This window comes from Puma concolor, chromosome F2 (assembly GCF_028749965.1).
Source record: "Puma concolor isolate L17-30 chromosome F2, mPumCon1.1.hap2, whole genome shotgun sequence".
NCBI classification, from domain to species: domain Eukaryota; kingdom Metazoa; phylum Chordata; class Mammalia; order Carnivora; family Felidae; genus Puma; species Puma concolor.
The window spans coordinates 50,622,408-50,636,949 of record NC_141684.1 but is presented as its reverse complement, the minus strand read 5'-3'; the positions used below and the strand labels follow the sequence as shown (position 1 = coordinate 50,636,949).

Genomic DNA, 14,542 nt, shown 5'->3' with positions numbered 1-14,542 from the left:
GTGCAACCAGGCTGGGTAAGGGAGGGGTCAGGGGTCCTTTTTTAGTTAGAACTCTAGGCCACTTTTGGCTGTGTGACCTGGGAGGGTTACTCAGCTTGTCTTAAGACTCTAGGGCAATTACAGGATCTAGTGGCAAAATGTGGGTAAAAGTCTTAGTTCAGACACTGGCCCATGGTAAGCCTTTAGTAAATAGCAGCTAAATTATTTTTGTAGCTATTACCATTGTCACTATTATTTTGTACTTTAATACCACCACCACCAACGACTTGACTTCATGTCTCCACCAGCAGCCCCTCCCAGCCCGGCAGCTTCAGGCCCAGGTGACTCATTTATTCCCAGGACAGACCTTCAAGCAATACTTTCGGGGGTGACTACTTCTCAGGAGGCAGAAAATCTCCTCTGGAAACTCTTCTCTCGTTCTTCCCTCTTTCCTCCCTTCCTCCCCGCCTCTCTATCAAACCCACTCTCCTTTTCTGGAGTTCAAGCTGTTAGTGCGAGGGACTCTCGCCCCAGGACCTAGCTCAGCTCCGCCGCCCGAGGTCGCCCAGACATGTGCGGGCGCCTTCCTGCACGCCACTGCCCCCTGGCGGACGAAGCCGAGAGCGACCTGGCCCCGGGGTTGTAGCGCACCCCTGCTGCCAGGCGGCGCGGGGCGGACCCCGTCCAGGCTGGACGCCGCCTTTGCCAACTCGCGCGTCCGCCCGGCTCCGTCCCTCCTCTCGCTGTCCTGCCACATCTTCCTCTGCTTCCCACTCGGGGGACCATGTCGCGGCTCAGCTGGGGATACGGCGAACACAACGGTGAGCGAGGGAGGGCTTTGCTCCAGGGGGCGGCCGTGGGGGACAGACCACACACTGCTGATCTCGCACTTGCGAGAAACTTTTTGGTTCGTCTTTAAATTGAGCAGCTTTCCCCTGAGCCGAATGCAGGAAGTAAAGAGAGGGCTCAGTCTTGTGAAGACAGGAAAAGCGTCTTTTGGAGGGTGTTGGTAGTGAGGGTGAGAGTTGGTGTGTGTTAGCCCTGTGAAGATTCCCCCAGACCACGAAATCTTCGTGTATGTCCATTCACTTTCACTTGAAAAGCCGAGCACTTTCCCTAGTAATAACTACTTATCAATAAAGGCACGGAGATTAGAAGTCTGATGACATACTTTAATGAATCGAGGGCAAGTTCGCTTTCAGTTTTTTGAGTTCATTCGTAGGAAACAAATCATGGAAAACATTTGAAGCTATACTTAAGAAATTTTAATAATTGAATCACAATCCTGAAGATTGAAGTTGCCTTCTTGGCAAATGAAATACTGCATATATCTTAATAGCTGTTACTATAAAATATTGCCATGGTAATTTGCAGTTGGTTGACTGGTACTGTTAGCTTTAAGGAGGTCTCAGGTTCTTTCTAAAAAAATAAAGTTATGCTTTGGACCACTTCACTCTTTCTCCCTCTCCCACAATCATCCTTGCATAGATAGAGGATTAGCAAAGGATTATTCAAATTTTAACATGTTGGCAAAAATGGATTTATTGATGGGAGCAGCAGTAATAATATGTATACTTGTCTTCTTCTATATACTAAATCACCAAAATAACCATAATTTGAAATAACTGCACAGTGAACCAAGAAGCCTTACAGTGAATCAGTGTCAAAATTAGATCTGTGAATAATAATAATAATAATAATAATAATACTTTCCTTGGATTAATGTGCATATTATTGAATAGTACCATATAGTCAAATTTTAGAGTAAGTTTACTTTCACCAAGAAACTTTCACAAAGAAAGCTTTTCAGCTTCATTTCTAATTGCAGCCTTCTTGAGGTTATGATTAACTTGCCAGTTTAAAATGGCAGCAGGTGAAATTTAGAACTTTAATAATAAAACATATAATTTAGATGAATTTCTTTTTGACTGAGACTGTAATTATAATCTCACACTTTGCTAATTTCTAATTTATGTTTGGGAAAAAAACCCACAAAAAATTTCTTTTAATTTCCCTCTGTGCTGGAATAATTTTAATTTCTGTCATTTCATAGTTACTGGGTGTCAACCGTGCCCTCGCAATAGTTAGGAAGAAGAAGGGTCTTTTCAATCAATGAGTACTGATTACTCTTTAATACATTTATTTGTTAGAAAATGTTGGCCCCAGTGAAACTCATCTTCAGAAATGTAAAAAATCTATCTTTGAAAAGCCATTACTAAGGAGTGATTTTGTATTTCTGCTAAGAATTGTAGGGCCATTTCCTGGTTTTTGATGCAATAGCTTTCTGAGGACTATGCCTGTAAGTAAATCAACTGTGGCAAAATGCTACTGGAGATGTGTTGTATCCTGACTGGGCAAGTTTAGTTGCTTGTTTTCTGTTTAGGCTGGCAAAAGCAGTGAATGAGCAGATAAAAGGAAATTTAAACAAGGTGTAGTAGCAACAATAAAATGGAACACCAAGAGTTGAGCCATTGGAAGGGGGTACCACCTTCACCAAATACTTAAAAGTTCTTCCACTAACCTGTGGTAGTTTTATTGGTTTAGTTTAGGGAATGTAGCAGTTACTGAAAACTGCATATCTGTAGATATTTAAAAGTTCTTCAGTCAATGGAAGAATCACCATTTATTTCTACTTAAGAACTGTGTTCAAATGGGTTTAAAGTTGAATGTTTTGGAAACATTCATTAAAAAGGAGCTTGTTTAAGAGGCAGGAAAATGAACCGACTATAGCGGTTAATAAATAATATTGAGTAATTTATGCAAAACGTTATTATTATTATTATTTTTAAAATATTTATTTATTTTTGAGAGAGAGAGAGAGGGACAGAGCGTGAGTGGAGGAGGAACAGAGAGAGGGAGACACAGAATCTGAAGCAGGCTTCAGGCTCTGAGCTGTCAGCACAGAGCCTGATGCGGGGCTCGAACTCACAAACGGTGAGATCATGACCTGATGCTGAAGTCAGATGCTTAACCAACTGAGCCACCCAGGCACCCCAAAGCGTTATTATTTTTGTTTTATTTTGGTTTGCCTCTGCTTTTCAAAATTATTCTTGTTATAAAGGACTGGAAATAGGAGAGAAGGAATTAGGAGGAGACAGAAACTCTTTCCTAGTTGGAAAAAAGTCAACAACAACATTTCATGATACATGCATTACATATTTGAAATTTAATTCTGGTTAGGTTGACTCATACTTGATGGCAGTGAAATAGAAAACTTTTTTTCACTTAAAGAAAGGACTAGATTGTACACAGAAAGAGTACTAGAAAGGTAAATGAGAGTACTCAATAAACCAGGAAATGTAATGCCTTCTCTGTAATAAGTAGGCAAAGACTTTTGATGTTCAAGTTGTTTTGAAGTCCAAAATGTCAGATTCCCTAGAGAAGAGCTTTTAAGTTATGTGAATGGTTGTATATTCATGCTTTGAGTTTTTGTAACTGATGCATATGTGAAGGAAAGAGCGTAAGCTTTCTCCTTTGCAAAATTTAAGAGTACTAAGGAGCGTTAGATTTAGAGATTGAAGCTGTTGATAATTGCGATGTGTTTGTATTTCTTGAAGTTTCATTCTAAATCTTTAAAAATATTTGTTGTCAGTAACAAATGTTTAATTGTCATGCTGTCTCAGTAACATTTGTTTTAATGTTTATTTATTTATTTTGAGAGAGTGAGAGCGTGCATGCAAGGGGTGGGCCACAGAGAGAGAGAGACAGAGAGAGAATCCCAAGCAGACTCCACCTTGTCAGAGCATGAAGCTCCATCTCGCAAACTGTGAGATCATGGCCCGAGCAGAAATCGAGAGTTGGATGCTCAACCAGTTGAGCCACCCAGGCACCCCCAGGCTGTGCCATTTTAATAAGTACTTGAATATTAGAGAAATCAAGTTAGTGAAGTAGGGAAAAGCTTAGTCAGTAGCCCTGTGCTCTGCTGACTTGGTGGTAGCTGTATAAATTGCAGGCATAGTAGACAATAAGAACCTCTAACCTGTAAAGTGACTACGCACACCTGTAAATGACTTAGAGATTTACCTGAAGCTGCAGTCTTGCTGTTGATTTGGGGAGGCAGAACTTGAATCAAGTCTCCCAGAGAAATGAACAGTCTAGACAAGGGAATTGCCTGCTTATTGGTTCATATCAGTTTACCAGACGTGTGTCTGACTTGGGGACTTGTTGCAATTTTGACTTTTTTGAATAGAGGATCAGGATGACCATTTTCCCTTGTGTTGGAATTCAAATATAACATTGGCAAAATAGCCACAGAAAGAACTTCAGAAATGTTCAGAGAAAGAAAGAAATTGTTACCTGACTCCGCTGAAGATAATCAACAATATTACATTTCCTGACATGGTGCCGCCATTTTATTTGGATTATACTATGTGAAAAATTTACATATTTCCTTAGTATGCCTGTTGGACATTGGAGGTAGCTGAGTTGAGGCCTGGGTGACACCTGAACATACCAGTGAGTGATAGAAGAAAGAAGTAGGGATAGCATTTTTTTTTTTTAAGTTTATTTATTTATTTTGAGACAGCAGGGGAGGGGCAGAGAGAGAGAATCCCAAGCAGGCTTCACATTGCCAACATGGAGCCCGATGCAGGGCTCGAACCTATGAACCGTGGAATCATGACCTGAGCTAAAATCAAGAGTCAGATGCTTAATCAACTGAGCCACCCAGACACCTCAGGGATAGCATTTTTAAGAACTGCACCCTTTTTTCACTACACAGCTTTCTCAGTTTCATTCGTTCTTTCATCTTAAGAACTTGGAGACCTCTGGAGCTACCACAGATCTTTCTTGGAGCTGAGACTAAATCTCATTGTTTTCAATGATCAATTATGCTATTGTTTTTAGTTTGGTGGAAAGGCACCTTTGGAAAGTACTTTTTAACCCTTAAACGGTTTTTTTTTTTTTTTTTTAAATTTTTTTTTTTCAACGTTTATTTATTTTTGGGACAGAGAGAGACAGAGCATGAACGGGGGAGGGGCAGAGAGAGAGGGAGACACAGAATCGGAAACAGGCTCCAGGCTCTGAGCCATCAGCCCAGAGCCTGACGCGGGGCTCGAACTCACGGACCGCGAGATCATGACCTGGCTGAAGTCAGACGCTTAACCGACTGCGCCACCCAGGCGCCCCATAAAACGGTTTTTGTTGCAAGGGTTAGTTTAATGCTGCAAATGAGTTAAGCAAACCAGGAGGTTTTCATCCTATAATAAAAGCACCCAGCCTTGTAAAAAAAAAAAAAAAAAAATTAGATGCAAAGATCGTGAGGATGAAGATCTTATTTTATTAATCCTTTTTATTCCTTCAGCTCAAGCACAGTGCATTGTACTCAACAAATGTTTGGGGAATGAAGTAACTTACTTAATCCTTTTCTTTTGGTCCTATATATTTAAGGTCCTATTCATTGGAATAAATTTTTCCCGATTGCTGATGGGGATCAGCAATCTCCAATTGAGATTAAAACCAAAGAAGTGAAATATGACTCTTCCCTGCGACCTCTGAGTATCAAGTATGATGCAAACTCAGCCAAAATCATCAGTAATAGTGGCCATTCCTTCAGCGTTGACTTCGATGACACAGAAGACAAATCAGGTTGGTTCTTTTTTTTTGGTTGGGGGTGTGTGTGAGGTGACTGCACTGTGATTTCTTATCTTTCATATATAAAATACCTATGTATTGTGTGTTCCTTATTAATACTTTGCTAGAACTTGTAATAAAAGCTTTGTTTGACTGTTTCATGGGATAATGTCTTTCACACTGTGAATAAGTCATGGACCAACCAAATAAAACTTTAGTTTATGTGTTAATTTGATAACCAAATGAGGTAGAAAAAGAGAATTTCCTTAAAATGGACATTGAATCCTTCTTAAAGCATATCAACTGCCCAAAAAATGGATGATATCCAATTTAAAGTTAAGATGAGAGAGAAGATTAGAGAGAATTGAATTTTGGAATAATTCTTAAGGCTTCTGACAAATTATTTTCATTTTTAGTCTAATATTAGGATGATGTTGTATTTGCTCTGTTAATAAAAATATAGTTAAATTATAATTTTTTTTACATTTATTTATTTTTGAGAGACAGAGAGAGAGAGCATGAACAGGGGAGGGACAGGGAGGGAGGGAGACACAGAATCAGAAGCAGGCTCCAGGTTCCGAGCTGTCATCATGAAGCCCAATGTAGGGCTCGAACCCACGACCCGTGAGATCATGACCTGAGCCGAAGTCAGACACCCAACTGACTGAGCCACCCAGGTGCCCCAAAAATATAGTTAAGTTATGCAAATCCTAAATTGGAAAAAGATTTTCACTTATTCATTAATCTCAGAATAGGTTCATAATAATATCCTGTATTTATGTGATACTGTATTGTTAGCAAAAATTACAAGCTCATAAAATTTCTTTCTCATATTTGTCAAATTCATAAAAGATACATTTTCATCAGAGCACTGTAAAAAATATACAGAAAAGGATTAACATGCTATTTTTAACTTTCATGGGGAGGAAGGACCTCACTTTAAAAAAAAAATTATTTATTTTGAGAGAGAAAGAAAGAGAGAGAGTGGGGGAGGGGAGAGAGAGGGAGAGAGAATCCCATACAGGCTCTGCACTGTTAGTGCAGAGTTCTAACAGTGGGCTCAAACCCACGAACTATGAGATCATGACTGAGCTGAAATCAAGAGTTGGACGCTTAACCGACTGAGCCACCCAGGAGCCCCCAGACTTCACTTTTTATATACTATATTCAATTGTCTTTCCTTTAAGCCCTCAGTTTAATGCTTCTGTATTAATAGATATGGTTGATGCAATGGGTAAATTATAAATAGTCCATGGCTTCTGAGTATAAAGGCTTTACCACCCATAATTGTAGTTTGATACTGTTTGTGTCTTAAACATAAAAATTTGAGGCTAACCACTCCTGCTGTTACAATAAGAAATGATTAAATTTACATCACCTAAAACTTTAAGTTTTTAATTTATAAATAAATGTAGGCAGCCTTAGTCATAGAAAATTCCTACTCTAATTTGCTTGATGATGATCTAGGTTTCCTGTCTCTCCCTCGCCCTTTTTTCTCCCTCTTCCTTCTGTCTTCCTCTCTCTGCCTCTTTCTCTCTTCCTCTCATTTTCCTTCTACTTTGAGTTAATCTGGGGGAATCAGTTTATGTTTCCAGATTTGACACTTTGTCTGTGATTGGTAGTGTGTCCCTTCTCCCATATGTGAAGGTCTAGTTCCTATCTAGATCACAATGAAATTACCAGAGTTAATTGGAAATGTCTGTAAAGTACTTTGTACCCCTCTGAGACAGAAACTACATAAATATGGGTCATGATTCTCATTCTTTTTTCTCAAGATAAATAAAAAGAGAATGTTTTGTGGTGATTCTGGGTATTTAATCAGTTAAAAAGTAGAAACCAGGGGCGCCTGGGTGGCGCAGTCGGTTAAGCCTCCGACTTCAGCCAGGTCACGATCTCACGGTCCGTGAGTTTGAGCCCCGCGTCGGGCTCTGGGCTGATGGCTCAGAGCCTGGAGCCTGTTTCCGATTCTGTGTCTCCCTCTCTCTCTGCCCCTCCCCCGTTCATGCTCTGTCTCTCTCTGTCCCAAAAATAAATAAACGTTGAAAAAAAAATTAAAAAAAAAAATAATAAAAAGTAGAAACCACTATAGTTAAATTGTTGTTGATTTTTCTTTTTCTTTGGTAAACTATAAGAAACACAAACTTTCTACAGCAAACCACTTTAATTTGAATAAAACAGTTTCTATTTTGTAAAGAAGCCATTCTTGGCCAAAATTAACTCTGAATCCCACCAGTAAGAGGGCAGAGGCACCTGGGTGCCTCCGTTGGTTAAGCCTCTGACTCTTGATTTCAGCTCAGGTCATGATCTCACAGTTCATGGGTTTGAGCCCTGCGTACAGCCCAGCACTGACAGTGTGGAGCTTGCTTGGGATTCTCTCTCTCCCTCTCTCTCTGCCCTCCCCTGTTCAAAATAAATAAATGAACTTAAAAAAAAAAAAGGAGAGAGAGAAACCACAGGCATGAAACTATCCTCACGGTCCTTGTAGGACTTCTTTGGCTGGGCAGTTGCATTCCCCGTGGTTAACGTCTGGTGAGCCACCCTTTAGAATTTAATAGTCCTTTACAGAGGGGGTAGGAAGTGATGATATTTTGGGGGAAGAATTCCTCTTGGCCATAGCAGAGGGTAAATAGTAATCTGGTAAAGAAAGACAAGGGCATTCTCACCCTAGCTACTGGTCTGTGTACTCAGACAGGATCTCACCTCTCTGGGAATCTCACCTGACTGGCCCCACAACTCCTCCTGTAACATCCCCGCTTGTCCCATCCAGAGCTCCCCACACTGCATTGTAACTGCTAGCTGGTTCTTTTCCCATTCAGCTGAATGCTCCCTGTGGACAACAGCTCTGTCTGACTCCTGTGTCTAGCATAGTGCCTTGCACACAGTAGGTACTCAATAAATGTGTGTTTAAGTTAAAAACATTTTTTTGGTGTAATGTTTCTTGGAGGATAGAAAATTGATATGGCGGAGTGTGTAGGTGGCCCTGTAGGTAAGTGAAATCAAGAGATTCAGCTCAGGTCATGATCTCACAGTCCTGGTATCGAACCTCGCGTCAGGCTCCGCACTGAACGTGGAGCCTGCTTGAGATTCTCTCTCTCTGCCCCTTCCCAGTGCTTGTACTCTCTCAATAAAAAATAAGTAAATAAAATAAAATAAAATAAAAAAGAAAATTGATACAACATTCCATTTGACACCTAAGTAGTTTAAATTATAATTATTTTTAAGTTTATTTATTTATTTTGAGAGAGACAGAGACAGCGCGAGTCAAAGAGGGACAGAGAGAGAGGGAGGCAGAGAGAGAATCCCAAGCAGGCACCACGCTGCTGGCACAGAGCCTGATGCGGGGCTCAAACCCACAAACCGTGAGATCATGACCTGAACCAAAAGCAAAAGCCTGACCCTTAACCAACTGAGCCACCCCGGTGCCCCTGACATCTAACTAGTTTAAACATTAGTGGATTATTCATTGCTTGAATGTTTAATTATTATTATTATTATTAAAGTTTTTTTATTTTTGAGAGAGAGAGAGAGACAGACAGAACGTGAGCAGGAGAGGGGCAGAGAGAGAGGGAAACACAGAATCTGAAGCAGATTCCAGCCTCCAAGCTGTTAGCTCAGATCCTGACCAGGCTCGAACTCATGAACCGTGGGGTCATGACCTGAGCTGGTCAGAGACTTCACTGACTGAGCCATGCCATTCAGGCGCCCCTGAATGTTTAATCATTAAAGGCTGTTGTAGTGATTGTTACATGTTAATAAATGAAAATTCTTGGAATATAGTAAGTACTTAATAACTATTAATAACAAACTGATAATAATAAGACATAGTAAATAACAGGCCTGTATCCTTTCCATGTGTAAGATATGTTGTGCTGAAATCTTTTAAAGATGTCAAAAGGAAGGAAGCTAGTTTCTTACTGAGAAAGGCCTTGTAGGAAAACCAGTGACATGATGGACTCAATGCTTATTCTTTAATTTTCACCTCTAGAAATTGTCAATTTCTTAGTTACGCTCTAGTTATTTAGTTCTAGTTATCTGGTTGTAGGTAACTGCCTGAAATCAACCAAATTCACAAGATCTGAAATTATACATTAGAAAAGAGAAAAAACATAAAAAGATATGGGAGAAGGATGCCTTAGTTTTGTGATTCCTCCAAGAACCAAGATCTCCAGGAAACTGAATTGGTAATTTGTGACAATGTATACATTACAAAACTATCATAATGATGTTTCCTTCATTAGGCCTAAGTCCCTTGAGGATAAGGATGACCTTACTCATCATCCCATACTTAGTATTGAGCATAGTTGCTAGCCCATAGCAAGGTATTCAGAATTGTTGAATGAATAAGCAGAGAGTAACCTGGTGTGCATATGCTCAGAGCAAAAGAGGCCAGACTTAATGAAGACTTTCCTGGCTCCATAAAGAATTCAGGCCCCACTGACTGGAAGCATTTATGGCTTTGGTCTCTCTCTCTCTCTCTCACAGTATAATCCTGGCAGATTTGTGCCCTTTGGTTCCTCTTTTCCTAGGGTCCAAGCAAAATACATGTGCTATTCATTTAGCTTTGTTTCGGAGAACTGTTTACCACACAGTGATTAGTCTATGACTTTCATTAGATTCATAAGAACATGTTCTCTAGTGGTTCCCAGGTCACTTACTCAGTAGCCATCTTATAAGCTGAAGTTTACAGAGACGTGCTTCTACAGGTGAGGTCTCTTGTTTTATGTTCTTAATATTTGTTGGTGCAGACACTGTCTTAAGCACTAGAGATACAAGAGAACAAGACAGATTCTGCCTTAGAAGAGTTTGTATCCTGGTGGGATAGACAGTAAATGCATGCATAGACAAGTGTGTTAATTTTTAAATTATTTTCTTTCTGATTTTGTTGCAAGCCTTGGTTACCATTTAAGGCCATTGGCTACAGTGTGGTTTCAGAAAAGAAGCAGTTACCAACAATTTAAAAAAGTCAAACTCAATGGAGTAACATATACATTCTAGTTTCACAACATTGTTGGTCTTTGCAGCATATAACAAATGACAAGGATTCTTTTATTAAGATAATAAAAAGTTCCCAAATTTTAATGGCACTTAACTCTGATTGCTTACTCTCTGTGGACCTCTTATATGAGTGTTTTATTTGGAATAGATTTTTAAAAAATTCTGAATGAAAGGATAAGTGGACTATATATGTATACCAAGTATGATTTGGGAGAAACAATTACTGTTTTCGGATATAAGATGGAGACAATAATATTTAGTTACTCATCTGGATTACAGAGGAAGGTGAATGATTTGATGCTTGAAAACACTAACTCATTCCCCCTAAAAATAATTTTTGTTGCCATTGTTCATTTTATACTATAGTTATGTTATTTTATTATAGAGTATCTTAAAGCCAGTGATAAATTAACCTTGATATTTTGACTTACTTTTCCCCATCCTGTGGGAAGCTTTCTTCAGAAGAGCTCTGTTCTAAGAGAATGTTTTCTTCACACGTAGACAGTTGCTGATCATGGTCCCAGTTTGGATATTTTATTTTATTATTTTATTTTATTTTATTTTATTTTATTTTATTTTATTTTATTTTATTTTTAACATTTATTCATTATTTATTGAGAGATAAAGGGAGAGAGAGAATCCCAAGCAGGCTCCATGCTGTCAGCTCAGAGTTGAACATGGAGCTCAAACTCATGAACCATGAGATCATGACCTGAGCCGAAATTAAGAGTTGGACACATAACCAGCTGAGTCACCCAGGAGCCCCCAGTTTGGATACTTTAATTGAAACACTCACGTGTGGAGTCCAAATATGTAGAGTGTAAGGCAATCTTTGTTGCTTAACTAGCAGAGCTATGCTAATCTGGCTTTAAACCCTGGATTCTGAGCAGGCTTTCCAGAGATCAGCCATTATTCTTGGATGTTTCCCTAACAATGTGTGTTTTTTGGTATCATTTTCTTTCTCCTGAGCCAGCTTATTTGCATCTTCTCCCAAAGTTAATTCCACATTGATTACTCAAGCTCTGTAATGTGCCTTTTATCTGTGAAGGAATGACTTTATGTTTCAGCTCAGGTTTTATGCTACTGCTGCAAAAAAAGAAAGGACAATAGAATTGTTGATTTCTTTTCATTTGGAATGCCACTGTATCCATGCTGTATGGAGTCACTTAGGGAAATTTGCCTTTTAAATTAATTTATCTGTGAATGATCTTTGAAAATGTTTGTTTAAAGACAAATCAAATGTTTTATTCATTCATTCATCGAATATTTATCATACATCTCCTCTGTGATAGGTTCCATGCTAGATGATGGGTACAGCAGTGATCCAGTTGGACAGAGCCTCTGCCCTCATGAACACTGTCCAGTGGGAGACTCAAAACCCTAACATTACTCTGCTTATAATGGTGTAACAGAAGAGCAAGACTTAGAGTCTGATGTAAATGGTTCTTCTCTTTAACTTTTCAGAGGATTTTGGAAATAGCCATCTTTGGTTATTTAAAAAAAAAAAAAACTGGATCCAAATAAATCTAAGGGAAGTTCCTACCATTCAATCTTCCAAAAAAAAAAAAAAAAAAACCCACAAAATGAATTGCATATGCTCAATTTTTTCCCTTGGCAATTTTGATAATTGTATAAGTCAAAAAGCATCCAGTCCTATCTCCTAATTAAAAATAGACAGACAGATGGACAGATGAACACAAGTATGCATGAGAAAACTAAAGCCCACAGAGACTTAAGTGAATCTTGAAAGATCACATAATTCAGTTGCTGAGCTGGGACCATTCCCAGGTTTGCTGATTCCAACCACGGTAACTCTTAATCATTGATGTTCAACTTCACTGAGTCAAATTGAGTAAGGAAGAAATGAGTTCAATTGTACTGGTTAATAGAGGCAGCCATCTGGATCATTTTTCTCCCACAAAAGAGCTCAAAGAGGCGTGTGCCTTAGGCATCCTTACTGCATGTGAAACCTCTTAACATCTTTTGCTTCTTTTTTTTTTTTAATTTTTTAACGTTTATTCATTTTTGAGAGACAGAGAGCAAGCAGGAGTGGGGCAGAGAGAGAGGGAGACACAGGATCTGAAGCAGGCTCCAGGCTCTGACCTGTCAGCACAGAGCCCAATGCAGGGCTTGAACTCACAGAATATGAGATTAGACCTGAGCCGAAGTCAGATGCTCAACCAAATGAGCCATCCAGGCGCCCCTTGCTTCTTTTTTAAGTAGACTCCATGTCCAATGTGGAACTTAAACTCATGACCCTGAGATCAAGAGTCACATGCTCTGCTGACTGAGCCAGCCAGGAACCCCATTAACATCTTTTGATTCATATATAAGATGGATCATTCCTGACAAATTTTGAGATTTCTCTCTCTCTCTTTATCTGTCTACCCATCTGAAATCTCTGAAGAGGAAGGTCATTTAAATCAAACTGTTATTAAGACTGAACCTCATAATCTAACACTTAAGTCTGCTGGATGTTGGTGGGAGATTAGTAATGTGTATGGTATATTCAATATCCAATGCTGTCTTATCCCCCCATAAACATGCCCAATAAAGATTAATTAGGAGGAGACAGGTTAGAGCTATGTTTTATATTAAGAAGATTTTCTATATACTTAAGATATGATTCTGTTGTCAGAAAAGAGTTAATTTTGCACTGTATTCCAGGTTTCCCTGGGAAGATAGAATTTAAGTACAGAAAATATGCTTACTTGGCCAGTTTTTGTAGTAATCCTAACACAATAAAATAGTAATAATAGCTAACATGTCCAGCATGCTCACTGTGTGCCAGGCAGTGTTAAGTCCTTTGTATTCAACTTTTCTTCTAGTTTCAAAACAGCATTAGGAGGAGGGAGCATTACTCTCTTGAGGTTACAGACATGAAAGCTGGTGCTTTGAAGTTAGAGTTCATGCAAGATCACCAGCAAGAGCATGAGCCCAGGTCTTCTCAGTGCAGGGCACTATTCTTTAATCATAATGCTGGACTGCTCTACCAAGTTCAAGGTGGCCCTTTTTACATAATCACATCCTTATTCAGAGAGGCTGACATTCTCCAATAAACAGACCAATTCCTTACCTTTAAGAACTCCTAATTTCTTCTACTTTCCAACCACTGTCTGCTTTGATTTCCCAGATATTCCATAAAAATCTGTTTTGTAGGCTCTCCAACCTTTTAAAATGTTTGTACGCACTCCTCATATACCTAAAAGTTGTGTTCCTGTCCACAAACTGAATGACACATTTGTAAACACTTCCTTGGAGGACCTGCGTGTGTTCAGGGAGATGATGTGGGTTGTAGCAGCATGTGTAAAGATTGTTTTCTTGCTCACAATTGAAAATGCATCGCCATTTTAGTTCTGCGTGGGGGTCCTCTCACTGGAAACTACAGGCTGCGGCAGTTTCACCTGCATTGGGGGTCTGCTGATGATCACGGCTCTGAACACGTGGTGGATGGAGTGAGATACGCTGCAGAGGTAATCCAACAGACATAGATGCATGATTTGGTGTTTTCCTAGGTGATGGGATTTAAGGAACGCAGAGGGCAACTCTCTTGACTCCAAATTGATCCTGAGTCAGGTTTCTCGGTGTCTGAAATTGCTTTATTCAATCAACATGAGAGTTTATCAATATGAGAGCGATCAGTGTGGCTCTTCTGAGTCTTATACCAATTCTGAGAGCTTAGGGTTATTGTGCTCATTCTAGAAATGAGTAAACTGCAGATTTGGAGAGATTAAGTAACTTATCCAATTAGGGGGTGGGTAAGATGGGTTTAAATTCAAGTTTGTCTGATACCAAATTACAAATCTTTCTATACTATCTATTGTGCTTCCCAAAAGTCCACTGAGAAGGCAGAGAAAGAGACATTTGATTTGGACCCAAATGTGTACGTATTTGGTCCAGAGAGAGATACATACTAATATCATATTTTGTAGAGGTAATAGTGAATGGCGGAGTTTCTTGTAGGGAAGAAAAAACAAAGACACAGATTCTCCTAAAC

The 14,542-nt window shown here is 39.4% G+C and overlaps 1 protein-coding gene across 1 annotated transcript in view; it reads left to right on the top strand.

Annotated features, from left to right (window-relative positions):
• The first annotated feature begins 594 nt into the window (after positions 1-594).
• CA13 (carbonic anhydrase 13) overlaps positions 595-14,542 on the top strand; it is a 35,157-nt gene continuing 21,209 nt past the window's right edge. Inside the window, exons 1-3 of the mRNA XM_025922704.2 lie at positions 595-800; positions 5,368-5,565; positions 13,900-14,018. Coding sequence (XP_025778489.1) covers positions 764-800; positions 5,368-5,565; positions 13,900-14,018 — 354 coding nt within the window. The 5' untranslated portion in view covers positions 595-763. The remainder of the gene's footprint in view (positions 801-5,367; positions 5,566-13,899; positions 14,019-14,542) is intronic.